This window comes from Arthrobotrys flagrans, assembly GCF_004000055.1.
Source record: "Arthrobotrys flagrans strain CBS H-5679 chromosome Unknown unitig_3, whole genome shotgun sequence".
NCBI classification, from domain to species: domain Eukaryota; kingdom Fungi; phylum Ascomycota; class Orbiliomycetes; order Orbiliales; family Orbiliaceae; genus Arthrobotrys; species Arthrobotrys flagrans.
Window position 1 is genome coordinate 3,207,158 of NW_027137547.1, and position 22,052 is coordinate 3,229,209.

At 45.7% G+C, this 22,052-nt stretch overlaps 6 protein-coding genes across 6 annotated transcripts; 4 read left to right on the forward strand and 2 right to left on the reverse strand.

Annotated features, from left to right (window-relative positions):
* Positions 1 to 234: 234 nt before the first annotated feature.
* DFL_002309 (uncharacterized protein) lies at positions 235 to 1,197 on the forward strand (the record flags this gene model as incomplete). The annotated part of the gene is made up of 1 exon (XM_067631076.1): positions 235 to 1,197. One exon carries the CDS (start codon positions 235 to 237, stop codon positions 1,195 to 1,197), a length of 963 nt encoding a protein of 320 aa, XP_067493657.1.
* Positions 1,198 to 2,282: 1,085 nt separating this feature from the next.
* Positions 2,283 to 5,327, reverse strand: DFL_002310 (uncharacterized protein; the record flags this gene model as incomplete). The annotated part of the gene is made up of 12 exons (XM_067631078.1): positions 2,283 to 3,106; positions 3,172 to 3,222; positions 3,279 to 3,330; positions 3,395 to 3,474; positions 3,545 to 3,588; positions 3,646 to 3,726; positions 3,789 to 3,804; positions 3,861 to 3,936; positions 4,013 to 4,387; positions 4,453 to 4,683; positions 4,736 to 4,891; positions 4,974 to 5,327. 12 exons carry the CDS (start codon positions 5,325 to 5,327, stop codon positions 2,283 to 2,285), a joined length of 2,340 nt encoding a protein of 779 aa, XP_067493658.1.
* A 1,681-nt stretch (positions 5,328 to 7,008) lies between these two features.
* Positions 7,009 to 8,255, forward strand: DFL_002311 (uncharacterized protein; the record flags this gene model as incomplete). Its single annotated transcript, XM_067631079.1, has 2 exons — positions 7,009 to 7,251; positions 7,338 to 8,255. 2 exons carry the CDS (start codon positions 7,009 to 7,011, stop codon positions 8,253 to 8,255), a joined length of 1,161 nt encoding a protein of 386 aa, XP_067493659.1.
* A 38-nt stretch (positions 8,256 to 8,293) lies between these two features.
* DFL_002312 (uncharacterized protein) lies at positions 8,294 to 10,453 on the forward strand (the record flags this gene model as incomplete). Its single annotated transcript, XM_067631080.1, has 9 exons — positions 8,294 to 8,329; positions 8,388 to 8,519; positions 8,585 to 8,686; positions 8,824 to 8,933; positions 8,992 to 9,127; positions 9,263 to 9,552; positions 9,647 to 9,803; positions 9,984 to 10,240; positions 10,351 to 10,453. 9 exons carry the CDS (start codon positions 8,294 to 8,296, stop codon positions 10,451 to 10,453), a joined length of 1,323 nt encoding a protein of 440 aa, XP_067493660.1.
* A 3,352-nt stretch (positions 10,454 to 13,805) lies between these two features.
* On the reverse strand, positions 13,806 to 14,814 carry DFL_002313 (uncharacterized protein; the record flags this gene model as incomplete). Its single annotated transcript, XM_067631081.1, has 2 exons — positions 13,806 to 13,814; positions 13,900 to 14,814. 2 exons carry the CDS (start codon positions 14,812 to 14,814, stop codon positions 13,806 to 13,808), a joined length of 924 nt encoding a protein of 307 aa, XP_067493661.1.
* A 5,800-nt stretch (positions 14,815 to 20,614) lies between these two features.
* Positions 20,615 to 21,751, forward strand: DFL_002314 (uncharacterized protein; the record flags this gene model as incomplete). The annotated part of the gene is made up of 3 exons (XM_067631082.1): positions 20,615 to 20,778; positions 20,902 to 21,100; positions 21,374 to 21,751. The coding sequence occupies 3 exons, from the start codon at positions 20,615 to 20,617 to the stop codon at positions 21,749 to 21,751; spliced, it is 741 nt and encodes a 246-aa protein (XP_067493662.1).
* Positions 21,752 to 22,052: the final 301 nt, after the last annotated feature.

A 22,052-nucleotide genomic window follows, 5' to 3' on the forward strand; every position in this document is an offset into this window, starting at 1 on the left:
TATGAGCAACGACGTTGAAAGGGAAATCCTGTTCTTGTGGCTAATTTAAGTAGAGATCCAATGATGATAAATGTCGATAGATCTAGGTCTCTAGTTCAAAATCATTATTACTAGTGCTTTTTTCCCACTAGTTCTCGAGTTATTATCCAGACAAATGCAACAAACCCCAAAACATCTTGACCAATCGAAATCGAAATCGAAATCCAATTATCTAAGAATCCAGAGCTTCATACCATGGAGCAAAACACCACCCCAAAAAATGCAGAAGAAAGCCTAGAGGCTCTGAAATCCCAAATCGCCTCTCTACAATCCCAACTCGCCGCCGCAAAAGCCCAGCTTCAAATACCAATCCCATCTCTAAGTTCGTATACACCTCCAAAATCCAACATTTTCAACGCAGATTTACATCCTTTCATCCGTACTCCATTAACATGCATCTATAACATAAAACTTACACAAAAAAAAGGTAATCTAGCCCCATCACCCCCCCTCCACCTCTGGCTCCTCCTCGCCGACTCCGCCCTCCCAATCGGTTCCTTCGCCTTCTCCTCCGGTCTAGAATCCTACATTTCGCACCGTAGCCTCCGACCAGCCATATCCCCCAAACCGACCCCAAAAACCGAATTAACCCGTTTCCTCCGCCTCTCTTTACTTTCAATCTCAACTACCACGGTTCCGTTCATAACAGCTGCATTTAAATCCCCTTCATCGGTGTTAACCCTAGACGACACCTTCGACGCAACAACAACATGTGAAGTCGCCAGGAGAGCTAGTATTTCTCAAGGAAGAGCGCTCTGCAGCGTTTGGGATAAATCGTTTGCTTCGTCTCTTCTCAAAATCGAACCCAATAACACCGAAATACCGACGCATTGCAAACCAGACCATTTCGGTCCATCCTGGGGGTATATAACCCGTCTTTCGGGATTACCGGATACATCCGAGGCGTTAGAACAAGTGGTATTTGTGTTTTTGTTCAATCATGTCAAGGCGCTGTTGTCGGCCGCGGTAAGGTTATCGTTGATTGGACCGTATGTGGCGCAGCAGATACTTGCTAGCGAGGAGGTTGGGAGGTTGGTGAGGGAGGCGGTGGAGAGGGGGCGGGGGATTGGGGTTGAGGAGGCGGGGCAGTCGGTTCCTACGGTGGATTTGTGGCAGGGGAGGCATGAGAGGTTGTATACGAGGATTTTTAATTCCTAGGGGTTTGGCAACTTCGTCGAGGCTGGTTTACGAGACCGGCTTGGACGGATTAGATTTACGGAGGAGATATTATTTCGAAGTTTTCGAAGTTTTCTTTATTTCCATTCACCCCAAAAATTTTCCCGTCTGGCAAAGTTATGGTTAAAACGATGCTAGAGGTAGTTTTTTTAATGAGCATTTGATAAAAGGAAAAAAGACAAAGGCAAGGCGAATACGTATCCTCTTGATCATGTTTTCCCAACTTGAAAATCAATTGAATATACCCAAAAACGATTTGAGGTATCAGAAGGAGACCAAGAGCGGGACGCACGAAAGGAACAATTTCCTTTTTGCTTTTTGTCATATCATTCCTTTGCTTTCTCGTATTTTTTTTTTGATAGGTTAGGCCACACACATCTAATACATCACCACTCGTCAAATCGTTGAAGACGCAGCCAGCGTGAAATAGTACTATTGATAATAAACGGAACTTATGAGAAAGTGTAGGAGGGTGCATGTAGAAAAAATTTTTTTTTGATAAATATATAGAAAGGAAAGGACAAGCAAAGAGCCCCTTTCCTTTTGAAGGCCTCCTGAATAAAATAGTAAAAAGTAAGTTTTGATGTGAGAGGCTAAGAAGGTGTGGGGAGGGTGACGACAATTCAAGAAAGTAAGAGTATGAAGGCTTCATGAAGCCTAACGATGACCAACCATGTTATGATTCCGTGGTCAAAGTTTCAAGGCCATTTTGTCATGAGGTCGTCTTAACAGTAAAAGCGCTAGCCGCTCCAAAAAAAAAAAAAACCAGAGTATGCATAACAATAAGCAGACAAGAAAAAAACCAGAGCAGTATTTGAAAAATCCAGTTTTGTCCTCCCAGAAGTAAAAAGCAAAACAATCCCATGTTAAAAGAGAAAGGAGAAATTAGTAAGTAAGCCCAGAACGTAAAAGGTAGACGAAAGTCGACGAAACATCGTTGAATGTTTTATCGTCTTTGACTTCTTTTATCACTAGACTGTGGTAGGAGAAAAGCACCTTGTAATGAAAAAAAGAAATAGAGGAGTACCCGTGGTGAGAAGATATCGGCGATCGAAAGCTCGCGGGATTTATTGTTCCCAGATGCGCCTCATAGCATCGAGATTGCGCGCCATCATCTCGTAATCCGTAGGGCTTCGTGCATGAGTGCCCTGAGAAGTGGATCTTTCGCCTAAGGCATCTGCGAAAGTAGAGGCGCTGAACCCAGGTGGTGCAGGATTAGTGGGAACATACCCAGCGTTGACCAAACCAGCGGGGGACAGTGGGGAGCTGTAGATACTAACTCCAGGCCCACCGCGTTGAACGTTATCGTAACGACTAACCATTGATGGCGTATGTGGCCCGCAAGGCTCTTCATGATCCGCGCCGTTAGTAGCGGGGGTGCGAATTCCAGTACCATCATGAGCAATTTGCTGTTGAGCCTGGATCCCTTGAGTTCCAATGCTGCTAGTTGGACGTGGTGGAACATTCTCCTGACGGATGCGTGTTTCCGAGTGAAGAATCGCCTGAGTTGGAGTAGGAAACCTAGCGGATTGGAATTGTGCGGGTGAAGTGATACCTGCGTTCGGAGCCCCGAAAGATGTGGCGGATCTATGGGACAAAGCAGCAATGCCACCGTTAACCGGGATTGCCCCGACGAAGCCATCAGCAGCGCCTGGAGGGATACTAGTCTGGACCCTGGTTGGGGCACGGTATGGAGTAGGCTCATATCCTGGCATGGTGATTGCAAGACGATTAGTCCGCGATAAGCGGTTCATGCCATATCCGTTGCCATTACCAAAGTGGCGGTGACCGAAATTACCGTAGCCACCGCCCCGGTGGTGACCAAATCCGCCGCCGAAACGAGCAGGTTGATAGTAACCATATCCATTGCGATATCTGGAACTATAGAGACCTGTGGTGGATTAGCTTCCATTTTTTCTATGACGGTTTGATTCGACGGTAGTAGCTTGAGCTTACCCGAATGCTCTGCCGCCGTGACGCTACGCAACTTGCGGTTGAGATTATTGGCTAGAGTAATTTGTTAGCTAAGATCTGCTACAGGTGATAGTAAGGCAGTAGCTTACGTGGGGGGAATTCCATGTCGAGTCCAAAATTCTCCCCAGTCGAATGGAATGCCTGTTTGGGGGTATATCATTAGAAAATCTAAAGACTCGAAGAAAATTATAGCGGAAGAACAAACTCTTGGACGGAATTCAAACGGTTGATCCATAACACTCGAGTTTCGAAATTTCTCGATAAGAGCTGCTTTCCCTTGAATGTCTAATTGTTTTATCGTTAGCCTAGCTCGATGTTTAATTAATCGGGAAGTAATTACTGGAAAAGGACTCACTGGCGTACGAAACCTCAACGATCTTGTCGGAACCGAATTGCGACCTATTTTCTCTTAAAGCCTTTTCAATATTTCAATCATGGGCCATCTGACTAGCTTACCATCGTGTACCAACTCGTCGCTGAACAAAGTCAACAATGTCGGCAAGACTGAGGTAGTTGACGAAGCAGTAGCCAACATTGCTGAAAGTTGACTGGGTCAGACAGGGAAAATCCTTGAGCTGCAGAATGGAATGGAAGCCTACCAGTGATTCGCGAAGTCTATGAAAGTAAATTGTGAGCAACTACCCACAAGTCAATGTATAGGTGTTCCTTACCAATGCGAAGATACAGGAAATCATATTTACGGTAGGAAACCTCATCAAGCCATGCCTTGATGACACTTTGCGGGAGCTAGAGAAATTAAGCCAGAGGGAACGAGACCAAATAGTTGGATAGTATTAGAATGGAAAAGAAAAACGAAACCTACATGATTGGGGATGTTTCGGATCATAATGGTTGTGCGCAGGTCGATCCCATTTCGGACATTGTGAAGGTCCAAAATGTTACGATTGATTCCGACGTCGTAACGAGGCGGACTATCTGGCCCATAAAGCGCCATAGCGCCAGAGTGTCCTCGAACAAGCGTATTAGAACGGCCACAGTGATTTCGAGTGAGTTCCTGGCTAGCTCCAAGACCAGAGGCAAAAGGGATGCCATAGATTCTACGGGCATCATTGACTAGCTCTGATGACCCAGCGTGGACGACACAGACGTTTTGGTCCTCGTGGATCTCTATCATCTGAGAGGCCTTTGTCCAGGCAATTCTCTCAGCTTCTGGCCAATTGACTCGAATTTCGAGCCCCTATACATTCTTAGTAGCTGTCGGCAACATTGAAAGGACAAGAACACCATCAAGTTTTTACTTACCCCGACTTGCTGCCCATTCAAATGGTGGATAGCCATGGCTGCCTGTCGGATGTCATAGAACTCAGCGAATACAGTGCTGACGTCATTGTTACGGTAGGTTTGCACGGTATGCAAATCTCCAAAGGTCCCCAGAGCTCCAACAATGGTTTGAGTGTCACAGTGCCCACCGAGAACATCAACTTGAACTTCGCCTTCCGTAGTGAGCGGGTGGGCTGCGAAGTTATTAACTACCTGTCTGGAATCAGTGAATGTATATTATCCTCGTCGCACCCCGATACCTTACATTTTCAAGTGTAGTTCGGGCACAGTAGGTAGCAGGCCACTTCAATTGAACATCCCTATAGCAGTGGATGGACGCTTGCAGGTTGAAGAATGAGACATAAAGAACACCGTTGCTCATTAATTTTTCGACAAAGAGCCCTGAAACGTCTCCGAATTGCTAATGGAAAAGTTAGTTATCAGGGATCAATCGAAAAAGAGTGAAAAAAATCTTAGAGGAAAGGATATGTTGAATTTCTCACCTCAAAGAACCCTTTAAGACCGGACGGAGAGGTGCCACCAGGAACGCCTGTGCACTTCAAATGTCGAGTTGGAACGATTCCAACATCTCTGTCAACTTCGGGAACGCAATAATACTCAATAATCTTGCCCTCTGCGCCACCACGGATTGCTTTGGTAATGTGCTGTGAAGGGATACCGCTGCCAGCGATTTCGTTCATCCCGTTGGCATGAGCTTCTTCCTCAAGAAGTCCTGGTGGAAGAGTGGAGGGTGCCATTTCCCCGGCCGGAATCTGAAATTCCGGGACGTATCCGACCGGTAGTCCGAGAGGCCCACCAACGGGATTTGAGTAATGGTTGGCAGAAGATTGGGTCATTTGGTCGATACTACTAAAGGTTGCGGGAATAAACACGCCCTCGCCCCCAGAAAATGGGCTAATTTACCAGCCAGACCTATCAGTAATTTAGGAGAGAGACAAAGGAGAAGTGGACATCCAAAGGAACTGGTTGACAATAAAGAACAGAATAAATTGGCGAATTCGCCTGTATGGTTAGGCTGTACTTACAGCGAACGAGCAGTACTGGTGGTGTTCCCAATGGTTTGTCCAAGGACGGCAGGAATATCACCAATGTTTTGGTTAGCTGAAATGAGAAATTTAGTTAGTATGAAAACCTTAACACCAAGTTTTCAAATGCAAAAGGAGAAAATAATACTATGGGTCTGTGCTAAGTTAGTAGATGGCGCTGTCGCATTAGCGATGCCATCGTTATCTAAAGAACGTCTTTGTTGTTGTTGGGGATTCATCGAAGCCGTGTTGATAGAGAGGTCAAAGGAGGAAATTGACAAGCCTTAAGGTATCAGAAGAAGAGCGACTATAAGTGAGAAGAAGGAAAGAGAAATGGAAGGGCTATACTGTTTGAGAGATGGTTGTTTCAAGATAAAGGAGGGATGATGAGACGAGTGAGGATGGAGAAGTATGGGGTGGGAGGAGGGGTGAGGAGGAGGTGGAGGTGGGTTAGAAGATAGGAAGAGAGGAATTGAATAATGGAGGGGCCTTTTCTATCTCTCAGCAGACAAAAAAGAAAGAAAGAAAGAAAGAAAGAAGACTGTGGAACCCTCAACAACGGTCTCTTGAAAGATTTCAACTAATATGAACCCCAATATCCAGCTATTTTCAGTCAATACACTGTATTATAAAGATTCTATTCGATAGAGCTAACTTCAGGGATAAATTTAAACAGGAATGGGGTGCTTCTAGGAGTTCTGAGAGGGCCATATCCATTCTATGACTTAATTATACTCAGTTCTACTAGGCAAAATGGGGCTGCTGGCTTAGGGCTCAACCCGAGTGTTATTGTACTACCATTTCGCTTCTCAGCAAGCCAATTTGAGAATATACATCCACCTTCTGAAGCCTGATAATTATCACCAAAGCACCAAAGGCTTCTCAGAGTTCTGAATACAAAATACCACACAGGAAAGTGTTGGAGTGTAGTTGGCCATGGTCGCGCGACCTGAGATATTTTAGCCATTTTTAGTCGTGTTACGGAGCGTAAGGCTGCTTTTAACTTTCATTGGTATGGCGATACACCGCTCTAGGCTACCTGCTTCCTACCTAAATAGGGAGGCCACATATGTACTTACTTTTGATCTAACATCCAACATGTATTAATATCATCAGGGCTTTAGTTAGACAGTTGGACACAAAATTGCTAAAACAATGAATTACTAGTAGAGCACATGGAGCCCATGTGGCAGCATACGTGCGGCTAAACATATACGCCGATAGACTCTAGCACGTTGTATGCAAACCACCTCAGAATAGAAGTTTAATCTCAAGATGAACGTAAACCGCCAATCATTAATTAAACCTTCCGATGCTACCTTATCTCCCACCTCACAGCTTCACTCGGACCAACTTGGCTTCCAATTTCCAACTTCTTGCACTCTTTCGTTATTAACCTTTAGATTCCCGTGAACGTCGTGAATCGTGAACCACCAGAAGACACCCATCCAAAAGTGTTGCGTTGACGTTGCATTTAACACCACCCGCCAAGATGCCGGATCTAAGCAACTTCTCTTTCCAGCAAGAGGTCGACAAGCGGCGGAGACTATCCCTGTTCCCTGGCGTGAATGGTAGCCCTAGAGCTCGATCCACCCGTCGAACAAGGACACCTTCGCCCAAGTCGACCGAAAACTGTTCGAGAGGTTACTCGGTATTCAGATACTCTCTCAAGGGCAATATGGTATCTCTCGACGACCCCTTGGAGGATGCGCACTTGGTGCAGGTGATTCGACAGGTAGGGATGACACGTCTTGTGGTGGTTTGGGAGTCGAATCTCCGGTGGACCAGTCTTAGCTAACATGAATCCTCCTTTTTGTCTAGTGCATGCTGTCGTCCACCGACACCGAGTATTTCGATCTTTTAATCCCAGCCATCAAGGATGCATGCGTCCAGCAGCGAGAAGATGGTCTCATGATGGCCCTTGAACGATTTGCTGAAGATAAAGAAGCAGAAATTGAGCGAATGTGCCATGAAAATCATCAACCTTTCGTTCAATCCGTCGAGCAAGTCTTGAAAGTCCGAGAGGAGTCCATGAAACTCACCTCTGAGATATTAAAGCTGAACCAGACGATTCAGAAGTCAACTGAGAGTTTGGCAGCAAAGAAGAAGGCTTTGGTGGATTCAAGGGGCACCAGGCAGAACATTGACGAGGCAATGCAAGCGCTTCATAGCTCGCTGGAAGTTCTGGCTGCAGCCAACCGAGTTCACGAGCTTCTCAGCGAAAAGAAGCACTACACGGCTCTTCGCACGCTTGACGAACTGCACAACATTCATCTTAAGGAAGTGATGCACTTCGAAGTCGCAAAGATCATTCAGTCATCTGTTCCAGCAATGAAGACGATGATCAAGGAGGCCGTCATGACGGATTTAAATCACTGGCTTTACCAAATCCGTGAAACCTCAAAGCTCCTCGGCCAAGTAGCTTTTGACCAAACGGAACTCCGACGCGAACGTCAAAAGGAAAGAGCAGAGAAATCCCAGTACTTCGAACTCTTCAAATTGAACTCGGCTGTCGAGCTCGTCCTGGATGAGAGAGAAGAATTCGACGTACTTAATAACGAGAACGTGGTGATCGATTTCACCCCTCTCCACGAATGCATCCATATTCATGAAGCATTAGAGCTCAGAGACGACTTTCGATTAGAATACAGTGATGTCCGAAGGCAGCAAAAGGAGCTTCTCCTCCCGTATCTGTTTCATTCCGGGAGGATGATATATCGGGGCTCGCTCAAGTGTTAGAAGAAATAGCAGGGTTCGCCATCATTGAGAGGGCTACGATGAGACGGACCCAGAACTTCCGATCAGCTTCTGACGTAAGTTCACCTCGACAATTACTTATCTTCTCGTGCTAATTAGGATCACTTGACGTAGGTGGAAGAGCTCTGGATGTCCATGTGCACAAAGACTATCCAGATTATTACCCCAGCGATGCAAGAAGTCAATAGTTCTGATACGATTCTAAAAATCAAAGCCATTCTCTCATTATTCATTCAGACAATGGATGTAAGTTGTTCGAGATGCCTAGTCATGTTGATATCTAGAAACGGAAGATTGCTAACTGCAGTTAGACCTGGAGCTACAATGTAGATATCCTTGACGCATTCTTGTTGAAACTCTTCGAAAGATACTCGGAGCTCTTGAAGAAGCAATTCTCCAAGGACTTTGTCGAGGTACGAATCATCCCAACACGGCCGTCTCGAGAAATACAACATGGCCTCTCAGACTTGAGCTCCGTCACACTTTTTTGAAACCCAATGAGAGCTCCGGCCTTGTGTAACATCAATGCTAATGATGATTCGGATTGCAGATTGTGCAGAGCGATGATTACATGCCTATGGCCATTACCGATGCTGAGGAATACGCAAAAGTAATCAACGTGAGCTGGTTCAAGGATGGCGGGAACGCAGAGGAAATCCAGTAAGTGGACGCCCCACCGCCTCTCAAACTTGGCCGAAAGCTGATTTGTCGAACCCAGGTACCCCACGGTCCTTCCATTTTCTCAGATGTACCCATTGTGCTGCATTGACCTACGCAGTTTCCTGAACAAGTACTACTTCTTCTCCCGGGAGTACTTCCACCACCCCCATACGATCGACGAGACACTCAGAGTGGTAAGTTGAGCCAGTTAGAAAATTTTCTCGATACTAAACCCCAAATACTCATAGACCCGCATCATGTATCCTTCTATTGGTTGGAATACGCTGACAAAAGTCGCTATTGGCTCGTTATTTTTGACAACTGGATAGTCTCTTGATGAAATGTTAAAGGAACAAGTGTGCAAGACGCTCCACGAGAGATTGACATCCAAGTACCTCGGACAAATTGTCCAGATCTTGATCAATCTGGAACACTTTGAGAACGCCTGCTCGGAACTGCAAATCCTATTGAGAGACGTAAGTGCCTCAGCTCATGCTGGGCCGGTCCAGCTCGAGGCACTAGAAATGTTCCGAAATGAGAAAAAGACGGCCGAGAAGAGGATTTTCGAGTTGGTAAACTCCAAACTAGATGATTTGCTCGAAGGCGCCGAGTATGACTGGTACGTCTCCCTGTCTCATCTGCGAAATTTAGAAACGCTTTCACATATTCGGTCTGGTCAACATTTTTTCTGATTTGCTATGTTTCTACTGCAGGATGCCGGATACAGCAGAAGAAACAGCTAGTCCATATCTACTGGCTATGACCAGGTTCCTTACAGATATCATGGAGACCACTCTCCTCGGGCTCCCCAATGATATCAAAGGATTCGTCTACTTTGACGCCTTGAGCCACCTAGCCTCCGAGATCCTTGTGAGTGGTTATCCCCAACCCCCTCCGCCCTTCTTATCCGACGCCCGACTCTTTTCTTCGTATACATCTAGGCGTGCATGACTTTGTATCACCCTCCCCATGATGCAGTCACTCCAGCCGCATTTCCATTAACGAAAAAGCCGTTATCCATGCTAATGACTCCGCCCCGCCTCTCGTTAGAAACTGCCACTCTCTGAACACGTTCGAATGATCAATAAGAACGCTGTCAAAAACATGGACCAAGACGTAGCCTATCTTGAGGAATTCGCCAAATCCTTGGAAAGCGAAGGGTCCAACCTGCCCAGGATTTTCGAAGAGTTGCGTGAGACAGTCAACCTGCTAAAGAGCGATAATCCCGAAGAGTTTTACGACATTAGCGTCAGAATGAAACACTACACCAAGGTTGATCCGTTGAACGGGCCGCTTCTTATGGAGAAGTATGTCACCTTCTTACCCCTCCATGAAGTGCCTAATACTATTCCGGATTAAAAAGTAAAACATGACCAAAAGTCAGGTGCAAATTGCTAATATATTGATAATACAACAGGCTACGTTTAGCGGAAGAACACCAGAACATGCCCGTCCCTGAAGTTCAAGAGGCTCCAAGGGGCCTGCTATCCGGTGGTTTCTCGAGATTTAGAAGCAACTAAACCAGCCTGCCCGAGTGAAAACAATGATCCCAGCATTCGCCTCTGGGACGGACCGTGTCCACACGACCATTGTGTTTCAGGCTCGGATCGCTTTCCCGATAGTCATATGATTATATTTCATCTCTGAAGTTGAAACATTTGTGAGCATTATTTGCGGGCGTTCTTTCCCCCCTTGTCTTATCTCATCTCCTCTAGACCAACGACGGACTTTCACGGAGAGGTTCTGTCAGTTTGTTGATATGTAACTTTATTCGGCGTTTTTCTTTTTTCGAGAGGAGGGGAAACGGTCAATGTTGATTTCGGATTAGAAACTGTTGAGGTTGAAAGTCGTCTCTCGAGATTTTTTTTTTTTTTTTCGATATCTCGCATAGATCAGGCATCGAATGCGTACGTGTTCCAAACCCATAACCGATTCAAATTGGAAAAAAACCTGCATTTCGCGATTAATGTATTCCCGCTTTTGGCGGTCCGACTGCAATAACGTTTTGAATCTATGAGGCTAGAAGAGGCTTCAGTGGCAGCTTTCAAGCAATATCCTAGTTTGCCTAACCCTGAAGGCCTTTCGCTGTTGAGATTTTAGTCAGAGACGTCAAATTTTTGCATGGATTTTATTTTTATATATTTTTTTTGTACACCACATCGATCGAGGGGCTTTGTGCAAGCTGTAGCCTTCGAGCCTCCGAAAGCCTCAACCGACTTCCCAACGACCCTACCTTTCTGAAATTTTTTTAATATATCTCGAAAATAGGAAGCTTAAGAGGAAAACTTGAAAATTACCTATCTTAGCACTGAGCCACCCCTCACGAACCACACACACACCCCTCTTCAAAAGAAAGAACATGGATATACCCTTCAAACCTTAGCCACGATTGTCCAAGTTTTGGTTTTCCCACGTAACGCCCCATACCATGGTTAGCTGAGTTGTGTTAAATTTACGGAATAGGCTTAACATGTCTGTGCGTTGTCTCCAGGCCAGGCGGCTCGGTTTAACATAACCAGCCATGGCTACTTCGCTATATCACGGTTTTCAGATACCAATACGTCGACAAAGAAACGGTATATTTTCTTTTCTTTTCCTTATATGCTCTATATTAATAACGCTGGACAATTATAACCAACCATGCAGTATAAACAGGTGGACATGTTACTTTTCTTGGAAAGAAGAACGAAAAAAGGATGGGGTTGGAGTGGGTACCCTGGGCGGTAGTTAGCCTAGCTCCAGCAGCTTTAGCAAGCTCCAAGCTCTATCGACCGAACTGCTGTGCCTCTTCACGGTACTCGGGCATTCCCCTTCGACGGCTAGCTAGCAAGATCCTTTTTTTTTTGAAAGCAAAGAATTTAGAGCACACCCTCTCAGCTAGATCCTAGCTATCGGAAACCGCGGAAGGTTCATTTTGCATGAAAAAGAAGGTTTTCTTGTTAGTTTTTTCTTTCTAGCGCTTTGTCAATCCAGACGTTCGGTTTTTCTCACTGTATATCTGCACGAAAGGAAAACAGAAAAAATGGCTGCAGCCAACTGGCGGCGCTGACTAGACTAGCCCGGTCAGGCTTTTCTGTCGCCCTACCAAAAGCTGCAGGTTGTTCTCGGATCTGAAAGAAAGGGAAAAGAAATTGAGAGATTGAAATCTAAACATTCACATTCTGTATGTACGTTGCCTGCAGCCCCAACCTCAAAGGAACAGAGAAGAGCCCCCCGCTCGTATTTTCGTTTGCTCGGGAATATCCAGGAAGCATGTATGCATATGGGTGGTCATGTACCCCTCATTTTTCTCAAGCAAAAGGGGATTGATTCCCAGGGAAAGCTTGCAGCAAAGCTCCACCGTCCTGTCGCGAAAGGGAACAAGAAGAAGGACATTTTTGTCCCAAAGGCCCTTTTGTTGTACGGCGTGTGGTGTATATGTACGTACATATATTACCCCCACAGTAGCTTGCAGTAGGTATTTCAAAATGCATAAAAGTGGACCCCACACAGGCTTTTTTTTTTTTTACTATCCCACGTCCGTCCGCCGCGAAAGCAGGTGCTAGACTGGCAAGGAGTTTATACAAGCTAAGTTTCGGTGTCTCTGTAAAAATAAAAATAAAAATAAAGAGGAAATTCTGGGTCCCCCGAGGAGAAACAAAGACAAAAAAATCAAATGACAAGCACTATCCCACTATAGGATCGTGATTTTAAGGTGAAACAGTTCGGGCAAGATGGCGTGACGATTGTTAATCCAAATGGTTGGTTGTTTCTAGTTCTACATAGTAAGCATTTGTTCTAGATGCTAGTGACGGTACCCGTATACCCTCAACTCTGCATTCCGAGGGGGGAAGCAGCGGGAGCTAGTTAACGACCCTTCGTGTCTTTTCGTATATATTTTGAACAGGTTTATATTATATAAAAATTGATCAAGAAAATGGACGCCTTGCCTTACATGCGCATGCTGAACCAATACCCGGCGCGATAGAGGAAGAAAAGAAAAAAAGGAAGAAAAAGAAGAAAAGTTACAATAGAAGAGAAGAAAAAGAAAATGTCGGGAGAAATTGGGAAGGAGAGATTGCTAAGAATACATAATAAAAAAAGCTCACAATTGCTATCATCATCATCATCGCCCAAACAGAAGCGCCGTCGTGTAGAACAAGTCTTTGTAGGGATAATTCGCAATTTTTGGGGGTTCAAAAAGGAAAACACGAATAAAAACGAGGAGTCCGCCATCCCACCCAGTAGTTAATTTTATCATTTAAAAAGAAAAGAAGAATACATGTTTAGAATGAAAGAAGAAGGAGTGGACAATGTTGGAATTCCTCCGACGCATAAAAAAAAGTTCTTCCCTGTATTTTTTCCGTCATGGGGAAGTATCGATCGTTCGGGAAAGATAGTTCTTTTGGTGTTCCTGCCGTAATACATAACAAACAATTGGTTGTTTTGTTTTTCGTTCGCGTATAACATACATTCGTAGAAGTGAATGAGGGAAAGGATAGTGGGGTGATGATCTCAAGTCTCTGACCCTGTTTCTCAGAGCGATATGGTGTGATTTAAAATGTCCGTGGGGGATGAATTCGCGGGGTAGCCGAACTTGGTACCTGATAGGAAGGGTTGTCGTGAATAGCCGGGGAAGAGAACGGGTGCGACTGGCATCCCATTTACTCGCCACAATGGCCGTTCTCAATCAGGCTCGATCCCATCGCCGGTGACTCTTAGGTCTACCCCGGCGAGCGCGCGAACACGTATCGGTATGATGTTTGAGATGGGTGCGTATCTATATTGTGTGTAAGCTGGGAGTTAAATCGGAGTTTGTGAAGGTTGTATTCGTCTTGTAGGGCCGTTTAGTAATTTTTCTCGTGGGATACCTGCGCGGTTCGTAATGAATATCTACATGTGCTACAAAGTTTGTCGGATCCGAACGTTAGCACGTGGATATCAAATCGTCATGTTATGTTGTTTTCAACGTCCGGACGACACTTACCTGTTGTTGCATCGGCGGTGGCATAGCTGAATAGCTATATATCTGGTTCATGTCATATTGAATCTGCCCATCTTGTGTGTATGTGTTCCCTTGAGGGTTCTGCTGGTAGTGGGCGTAATTTGGATCCTGGGTATCGAGAGGTGCCATCCCGTATTGCTGAGGAGGCATGCCGGACGGATGTCCCGGAGGGTGTGGTGCTTGGGAACCTCCTTGCGGTGGCATCATATTCTGATGGGTTTGAGGGACAGGTGCCGTAGGGACTTGCTGCTGCGGAGCTGGATGATGGCTGCTGGCTGAAGCGGCGCTGCTGGCAGCACCAGTGCCGCCGGCCGTAGACCTCTTAGTATGTGAAGTCGCCTCTTCCCTCGGGACGATATCTATTAAAAAGTCGTACATGTCGCTTTTGGCTAAAGCATTGGCTATGTCGGATCTCTGCAGGGTTCTTCTCTTGTTCTCTTCTGCATGTATCCAGGCTCGCATCGTTACTTCCGTGATAAACATGTCACACCCTTTGGCAAAAAGAATGGGCGCCTCGGCCGATATCATCTTGACCTCAGGATCCGCCTTCATAACCTTTTTTATTCTGGCGAGGGGCAATTGGTGCGATTTATAGTCGTGGTCCTCGCTTTCGAGCGATACGATCGAATGCTCCCAGAAGGTGGATAGGATGTCCTTGTAAGTACCCTGTAGACCCTGCGATACATTGGTGAAGGGGCCTGTGTAAATGCCGACTTGTGGTTGCACACCTGCAGCAACAATCGCCGCAGACGCACCATAATGGCCGCCGTTGTTCAAGTCATAAGCTGGCTGGGGTTGCTGGGGCGGTTGTGCTGCTTGCTGTTGCTGGTGAGGATGATGCTGGTTAATGTGCTGCATATTTTGCGGATGATGATGTTGAGAATACGACGGATCCATTGCAGGGCTGGTGGATCAAACGGGATCCCAAGGGTTAAGTAGCGAAGGGGGATGGTTTTATTGGAGACACTTCTTTCGAACCGGGCCAGCGAAGCTTCAACAGGTCTGTCGCGTTTAGACGTTTGCGCCTGTGTATCAGTCGCGAAGTGGAATGGAAGACGATTACTGGACAGAACTGCAATTGGCGAGCCAATAAATTCAGCAGGCACCGCTTCGCTTATAAACAGCTGGAAACACCGTCAGAAGATGGCTGCAAGCTGGACCCAAATAAAAGCAAAAAAACGGAACCTAGGTTAAAAGGCAATAATGGTTAGAAGAATACCGAATGGTAGACCGAAGTGGCGTGGACCAACAGAAGATATTTTTGCACTCTTCTTAATGTGGGTACAAAACCAGGGTAGCAGACGAGGTAGCCCAGCAGAAGGGATTGGGAAGAAGAAAAAAGAAAAAAGAAAAAGAAAAGCATGATCTTGCAGCTAGATAAGTAGAGCCTGGAATATTGCTCCAAACTGCGTACAGCCGACCAGCCTGGCATGCACGGGGCGACGGGTCAGGCTCGCCTTCCCCGATGGGGTGTTACTCTTAGGCTGCTGGGCCTTCCGCATATGGTGGAATTGTGAAATAGGACTACATGGACATGACATACCTTTGCAAACGGATGCGTGGTGACTCGGGACAGCTACGGATCGTTCGAGCCGTAGACTAATACTTTGACGGGCAGTGTCTTAGTCTGTTTATCTGATCGCAATGGGGCTACTTTGGAGCTATTTTCGGAACCAAGGGTTCTCTGACGAGTTCTCCCAGGCTACTTAATACTGGATCTCTTTCGATGATCCAGTGGTGCTCGTTCAGAGTAATTGTGCACCCGATCAATCTTCAGCTTCGTTCGGACAGAACCCAGATCCGGATGTCTGTCGGTTCAAGGGTTGTGGTTTGCGCGGATTCAGGCGCCTGGAAACAGGGTAGGGCACGTGTTCAATGCGGAACGTATGTTCCTGCTTTTCTCTTCTCGCTCGTTTCGAATGGAACGGCCTATTTCCCCCCCAAAGTTCGAATTTGCAGACCAGGGCCAGTACGTATGGGGAGATCAAAGTAGGCTCGTCAGATCGCAGGGCTCCGAGCTCTCTCTTCAGTGCATGCAGATATGTGTGATATCGTTCTGCTTGATGCTTGGTTCGGCACACTCTCAGATCTGTGGGGTGTGCAAAAAGTACTATGACCGAGTGATGGTTCGATTGGGGGAAAAGAGGACCAAAGCTGTGTATGTATTAAGATGCAAGATGGGACGCCGTGGAACGATGAGCGGAACCGGCAGACAGGATACTTGCAAATGCAAATGGCCAATGCAATGGCTCAAGCAGAAAAAGCAATAGAAGCAATTGCTGTGTAGCAAACGATCTGGAAACTTGGCTGACGAGCGAAAGAGCTCGAGACAAGATTCAAGAAAACAGTGGAGTAGAAACTACTGCAATGCTGAAGGATGGGAGAAGGGATGCTGTTTAATTAATGATACAAGGTTAAGCCAGTTGAATATCCCGTTGATTATTGTGATGATGTAGTGGTTTGGAGTGTAGATGTGTAATGGAGTTGATACCAATGGGGCTCTTGTGTTTTTGGCGACCACAACCGTTTAAAACCAAGCAACGGCAGAAAAAAAAAAAAGAATTCTAGCAGCCTGCTTATCTTGACGTTTGTCACGTAATAAAGCCAGGTAGATAGATAGCAATATAATATTGATACGATATTCTTCTTTTTTTGGCCTTTCTTTAGGCTATTGGTTCGGCTGTACGGTTTGGGCACCCAGGAGGGTTTGTAATCGTCTGGTGTGGAAATAGAATAGTATACGGTGCACTCGACGGCCTTTTTATCGACTACACAGATACTTCCTTTTCTTCGGTACGACAAAAAACCAGTGACCCGATTCTGATAATACGACCGCGGGGCTATAATAGAGATTTGGAGGCTGCAGGCTGAAACCGCTATAATATTACCGGTAGTAAATTAAGACGTGCGAGAGGTAAAGTAGAGTTGTACTAGGTGTATGTACTCTCTACTAGCGGCGGGGTGGTAATGTATTTGTAGGAAGTGACCTTTTTTTTTTTCTTTTCTTTTCTTTTCCTCCTTTCTTTTTGCCGCTGCTGCTAGCTGATGATATGATGATAATAATACAGGAAAGTATACCAGTCTCTATGGAATCGACAAAAGAAACCCGCCAGTCTTTAATTATCTCCAAAGATATAGTATACTACAAGTACTATTGCTGCTGATTGCTTGATGCTTGCTTGCTTGCTTATAGAGCTAAACAGGTCACAGGTCTTAAGATCCTTTTTGGCGATTCCGCAATGGGAAATTCACAATTCCAGATGGCTGGGAGAAAGCTCTCAGAATCCGAGTCCTGACAGAGACGCAAGCAAACTGCTGTCGAATAAGAGGCGCAAACAGCCTTCACAACGATGTAATTCGTGGAAGCGGACGGCCTTGGCTGGGTAATCAATCCTGAAACGAGATGGAGAATTCAAGGGAAAGAGGAGAAAAAAAAGAGAGAGAGGTGAGGGAAAGCGCCGTGAGGAATCAGCGGCGGGGAACCTTTTTATGACTCGATATAAACGTGGGTTTATTAAGGTTCTCCCTAGACTCTAAAGAGGATGGACACAATTGCAACTAATGCTAAACTAAAGAATGCTAAGCTGGATTTTTAGATTTTTAAAAAATGGGAGGAGGAATAGGAGGGAATGCTCCTATTGGAGGGCGGTGCGAGAGTTATCGATATTGGATAGATCTGATCAATCTGCTGGTGAGCTAGTCGGAGAGGAAAGGAATTGTAATGGCTACTCGGATGCTTAAATATGATTATTGTCTTGTTCAATCGGAGACTTCCTCTGTATATGCAATCCCATTGGTACATATCAGGGCGATCGCCTTGATGCAGCTGCAGCCCCAGTCGACGAGCGTACGTGTAATATCGTAGTCTCCGGTATACTACATGACCAGGAACCTTCGAGTACCTGGATATATCATTGTGTCAGCCGTTCCCGGACAGTCCATCTGCGGTATCGGTACGTAAGTCCCCCCTCCTTTCCACCCCCACCAGCCTATATGGGTCTCGGATTTGATGGAATCGATTTACTGGGTAGGATCTAATCGCATATGCATATGAACGCTTTGCAATTGTAATCAATCAATTCGTATTCGATTCAGCACCACTCGCACTCAGCCAGTCTTGTGTTACGCTGCACAATCATTATTTTTGTACGGCCCGCCTGCAATTGTTTGTTTTCAATTTCATCGCATTGTCAATGCTACATTCCATGCTATGCCTGACGTCTTGTGAATAATCCGAATAAGTGAATGGATAAATTAATGATTCAACTGTTTTTCATTTTCTCGCTCTACCTCGCCTCGAAATTTCGATCGTTTTCCTCTCTTCCCGTGCCAGCAAACCGTTCTCTCGAAGCGGCATACAGTGCATCATTTTTATGCGGGACAGCTAGCACTATACTAGCTGTATCTGATACTTACCTCGCCATCTTGCAATCAACCGGGTGAGTTGTACACATATCCCTCGGTAGATGCTTCCTTCTGATATGACTTAATAATAATAATTCTCCAAGTCAGTTAGGCAAATTAATAACTCGAACGATGGTGTGGACGGAATCGCCCTCAGCAGCATGGGGGAGTTCCGAGAAAAATGCCTTTCAGGTGCATGGTGTTATATCTGCTAGCCATAGGCCTCACCACACCCCCATGGCCCCATTACCTATCTTGTCGTCGGACCGTTCTGATGGGACTCACCGAAATTTAAGCTTCTTTTTCATGGCCCTTTCAATCTCGGTAATGAGACCAATCGGACTTTGCAGTCACTGTTTAACATTCCCATGGAATATGCAAATACCCTCGCGAGATGTCAACCGGTGTCTTGTCTTTGATATCAAACCCTGGCTAGTTCGAGGCTAGCATTACTCGGGTTTTCAATTTCGCTCACCCTCCACCGTTGGACTCCGAGAATCGATCCTTAACTATCAAAAGTTCACGAGGTTTGACTATCCGGCTCATCAGCCGATACGGCCCGAGTGCTCGTGAAACTACCGCTACCGCACTCGGCTGTTTTGGGAATGCCAGGCCAGCTCTGTTCGAGGCAGAGCTGCAGCTACCATGCAATTGCATGTGCATGAAAACTTTGGCAGCGCTGCAGTATGCGTTGTTAAAAACCACGACAGCATTTCTCCTTCAAGATCCACTTTGCGCGCAAACTGGTGTAGGCTCATGCTAACCAGGGGGCATCATGGCCATGCCGCTGGTGCAATCTACCGCCCTTTCCCCTCGAAAGAAATGGGACTCATCGTCTATCGGCAAAACTTATAGTAGCCGGATAATCGTTCCAGCGCGAGCTTTCTCTCGAAGCTTCTGGCAAACGGAGCGGGATATATTGGACCACGGGAACGGTTTGCGTCTTGCCTTCGTGCCGACTTACATGCTTCTGCTTCTGCGTCTTGCGTACGCTTCCTTCTGAATACAGACCGGGGCTTACGGCCAATACGAGACATCTGGTTCGCTTCTCCAGAGGTTCCGGCCTGCTGGTATCTCGCATATCGTCAACCTCAAACACATTATCATATTCTCCGCCTCGAAAAAAGGAAAAAAAAAAAAGTTACCATGCTAATTCTTTGCTAGCCTTGCGAGGAGCCCCAAAAAAGGAGAAGTGAAAATTTTTACAATCTGGACCGAAAATCCACATGGCATTTTTGCACCAGGATGGAAAGAGCTGAAAAAGTACTATTTTTCGAAACGATCAAGTGCTGTTGTCAATATGCCTCAACTAGGCTCAAACCCTTCGGCTTCGTTTGGCAGTTCCCAGAGCAGTGCAAGAGAGAAGAAGAAAAAAGAAAGAAAGAAAGAAAGAAAAGGATGAGCACGCCTGAGATCTGTGTGCGCCCTTGGCTTGCAGCTCGCATCCTATGCCGTCGGCCACCCTCCCTTGCTCCGAAGTTTGCCAAATCATATGGCATTCCATGATACTGGGTAGCTAGGTAGGTTTGTATTATGGTTCTTTCTAGAAGAGAAGAGCCTTTTTGGCGGCCTACATGATCATAGGAAAAATATCCTAGGTTGACCGCCTAAGTGCGTACATCTGCCCTACTAATTGCATTTCCTGCATTTCCAGGGCTAACCTCTACATGAAATTGATGTAGGTCTGCAGATACCTACGTATTGCAATGATGCCAGTATGGATCCGTTATAGTGGCGCGCCCAATTGACCGTCGTCAGAGACTTGGGGAAATACATAGGCATGATCCGCCATAAAGGTATCACTCCACAGGCCGCCCTCGTTTCTGCAGTCGCTATCACAGCTGAACGATCATCTGACTGACACTGTGACATCAGCAAACATAACCTACCCAAATGGTTGACGAATTTGTCACTGTTTTCCCAGTTTCCCAACGTCCCGAGAGTTATTCTACCCGCTAAACAGGCGAGCTGCGACTTGGTTCGGCATTGTTCATTGTCTCTGTATAACTTCAACTGCCAATGATTTTGGTTTATTGCTATAGTTCCCGTGACAGTGTGACTTCCCGACTGCGTCTGCGTTGCGGCCAAAGTCTTGGCGCCCGAAAGGCTAGCGTGCCAAACAAAACAAAAAAAATATTTCCATGCACAAAAATTTTCTTCAATCACAACCACTTTTTTTTTATATCTCAATCTTGTGACCATCATCACCGCTTCCCCTCCTCTTCTTCATGCCACCGTCTCCTCCCCCGCTCTGTGTCTCCACAAGCGACTGTCACAACCTGACGTCAGCGAGATGACCGATACGATCGTCGTCCGAGCTCCCGGCCAGTCGTTGGCAGATTCAATGGATCCATCCGTTTCTCTCGAGGATGCAGAAATCGACGCTTTGTTAACCGAAGCAGAGACTCGGATGCGGGAATCCGTTGATCATACTGCTGCGGCTGTAACAAAACATAGGTTCGTTTTTTTATCCCCTCCGCCCTCGCTATTGGCCGTCTTTTGGTAGACTACGTACTGAGTCTCTCTCTCTCTTTTTTTTTTTTTTTTTTCGTCGACGACATAGACTGACACCGTAGCTAGAGTCCCAAAACTAGAAACCGGCAAATCCGTAAAATCCTACCTGGAAACGGGCCACCGTGGCATCACATCTATCACAGAGTCTGCACGGAAAGCGACGGCTTCGTCGTCATCTGCTAGCCGTCTACATGCCAAAAAATCGGTAGAACTACCGTTTATGCGTGTGGATGACCCCGCCAAGGTCGAAAAGTCTAAGAAAGAGGTACAACTTCCTTTCCTCTCCTAATCTCTACCATCTACCAATATAAATATCACCTGATGAGAACATTCCCAAATTTATTTCAAACCGAGCAAACACGGCCGCCGTCTTGGAGGCACGCTTGCACAAAATGAGGGTATATTTGTTCATAGTTACACTGACTCTTTTATTTTATCGTTACACAAACCATAACATGCACTACCTTTTTTTTTTTTTCACTTTTACTTGAAAAGTACTTTGGAAGACTAACGCTTGTTATGTTCAAACCGAAAACAGAAAGAAGAAAAAACCGCCGGTCCAAACTGGTACAACATGCCCGCCACCGCCGTAACCCCAGAAATCAAACGCGACCTTCAAATGATAAAACTCCGTAACGTTTTAGATCCTCACAAACACTTCAAAGGTGACGATTGGAAGGGGAAAATCCCCAAGTATTTCCAAATGGGTACCATAATTGAGGGTCCTACGGAATACTACAGCGCCCGTATGAACAAGAAGGATAGAAAGAAGAATATTGTCGAAGAAATATTGTCGAGTTCGGGAAGTAAGAGTAGGTTTAAGAAGAAGTATCAGGAGATTCAGGCGAGGAAGAGGAGTGGGAAGAAAGAGTTTTATAAAAAGGTTAAGGATAAAAGGAAGAAAGGGAAGTTCTAGATGGACTATGATAATTATAATTGCTTAATCTTTAATGACGGTGATACGTGATCATGTTTAGGAAGAAATGTGTAACATTAGTCCTTGCGTTTTGTTTTTTTTTCGCCCATGCATATGATACCCCCATGCTTTTTACTGTACATTATATATTACTAAACAAAATGACAAGATGGAGAGACAATATCCGAATATCATTAACATGTTTTCTTGGTGCCTAATTGGCGAACGCGTAGCTCGTGAATGTTCCTAGATGGCAGAAAGAAACCCCAGTATAAGAACGCCAGTATCCTAATGACAACCG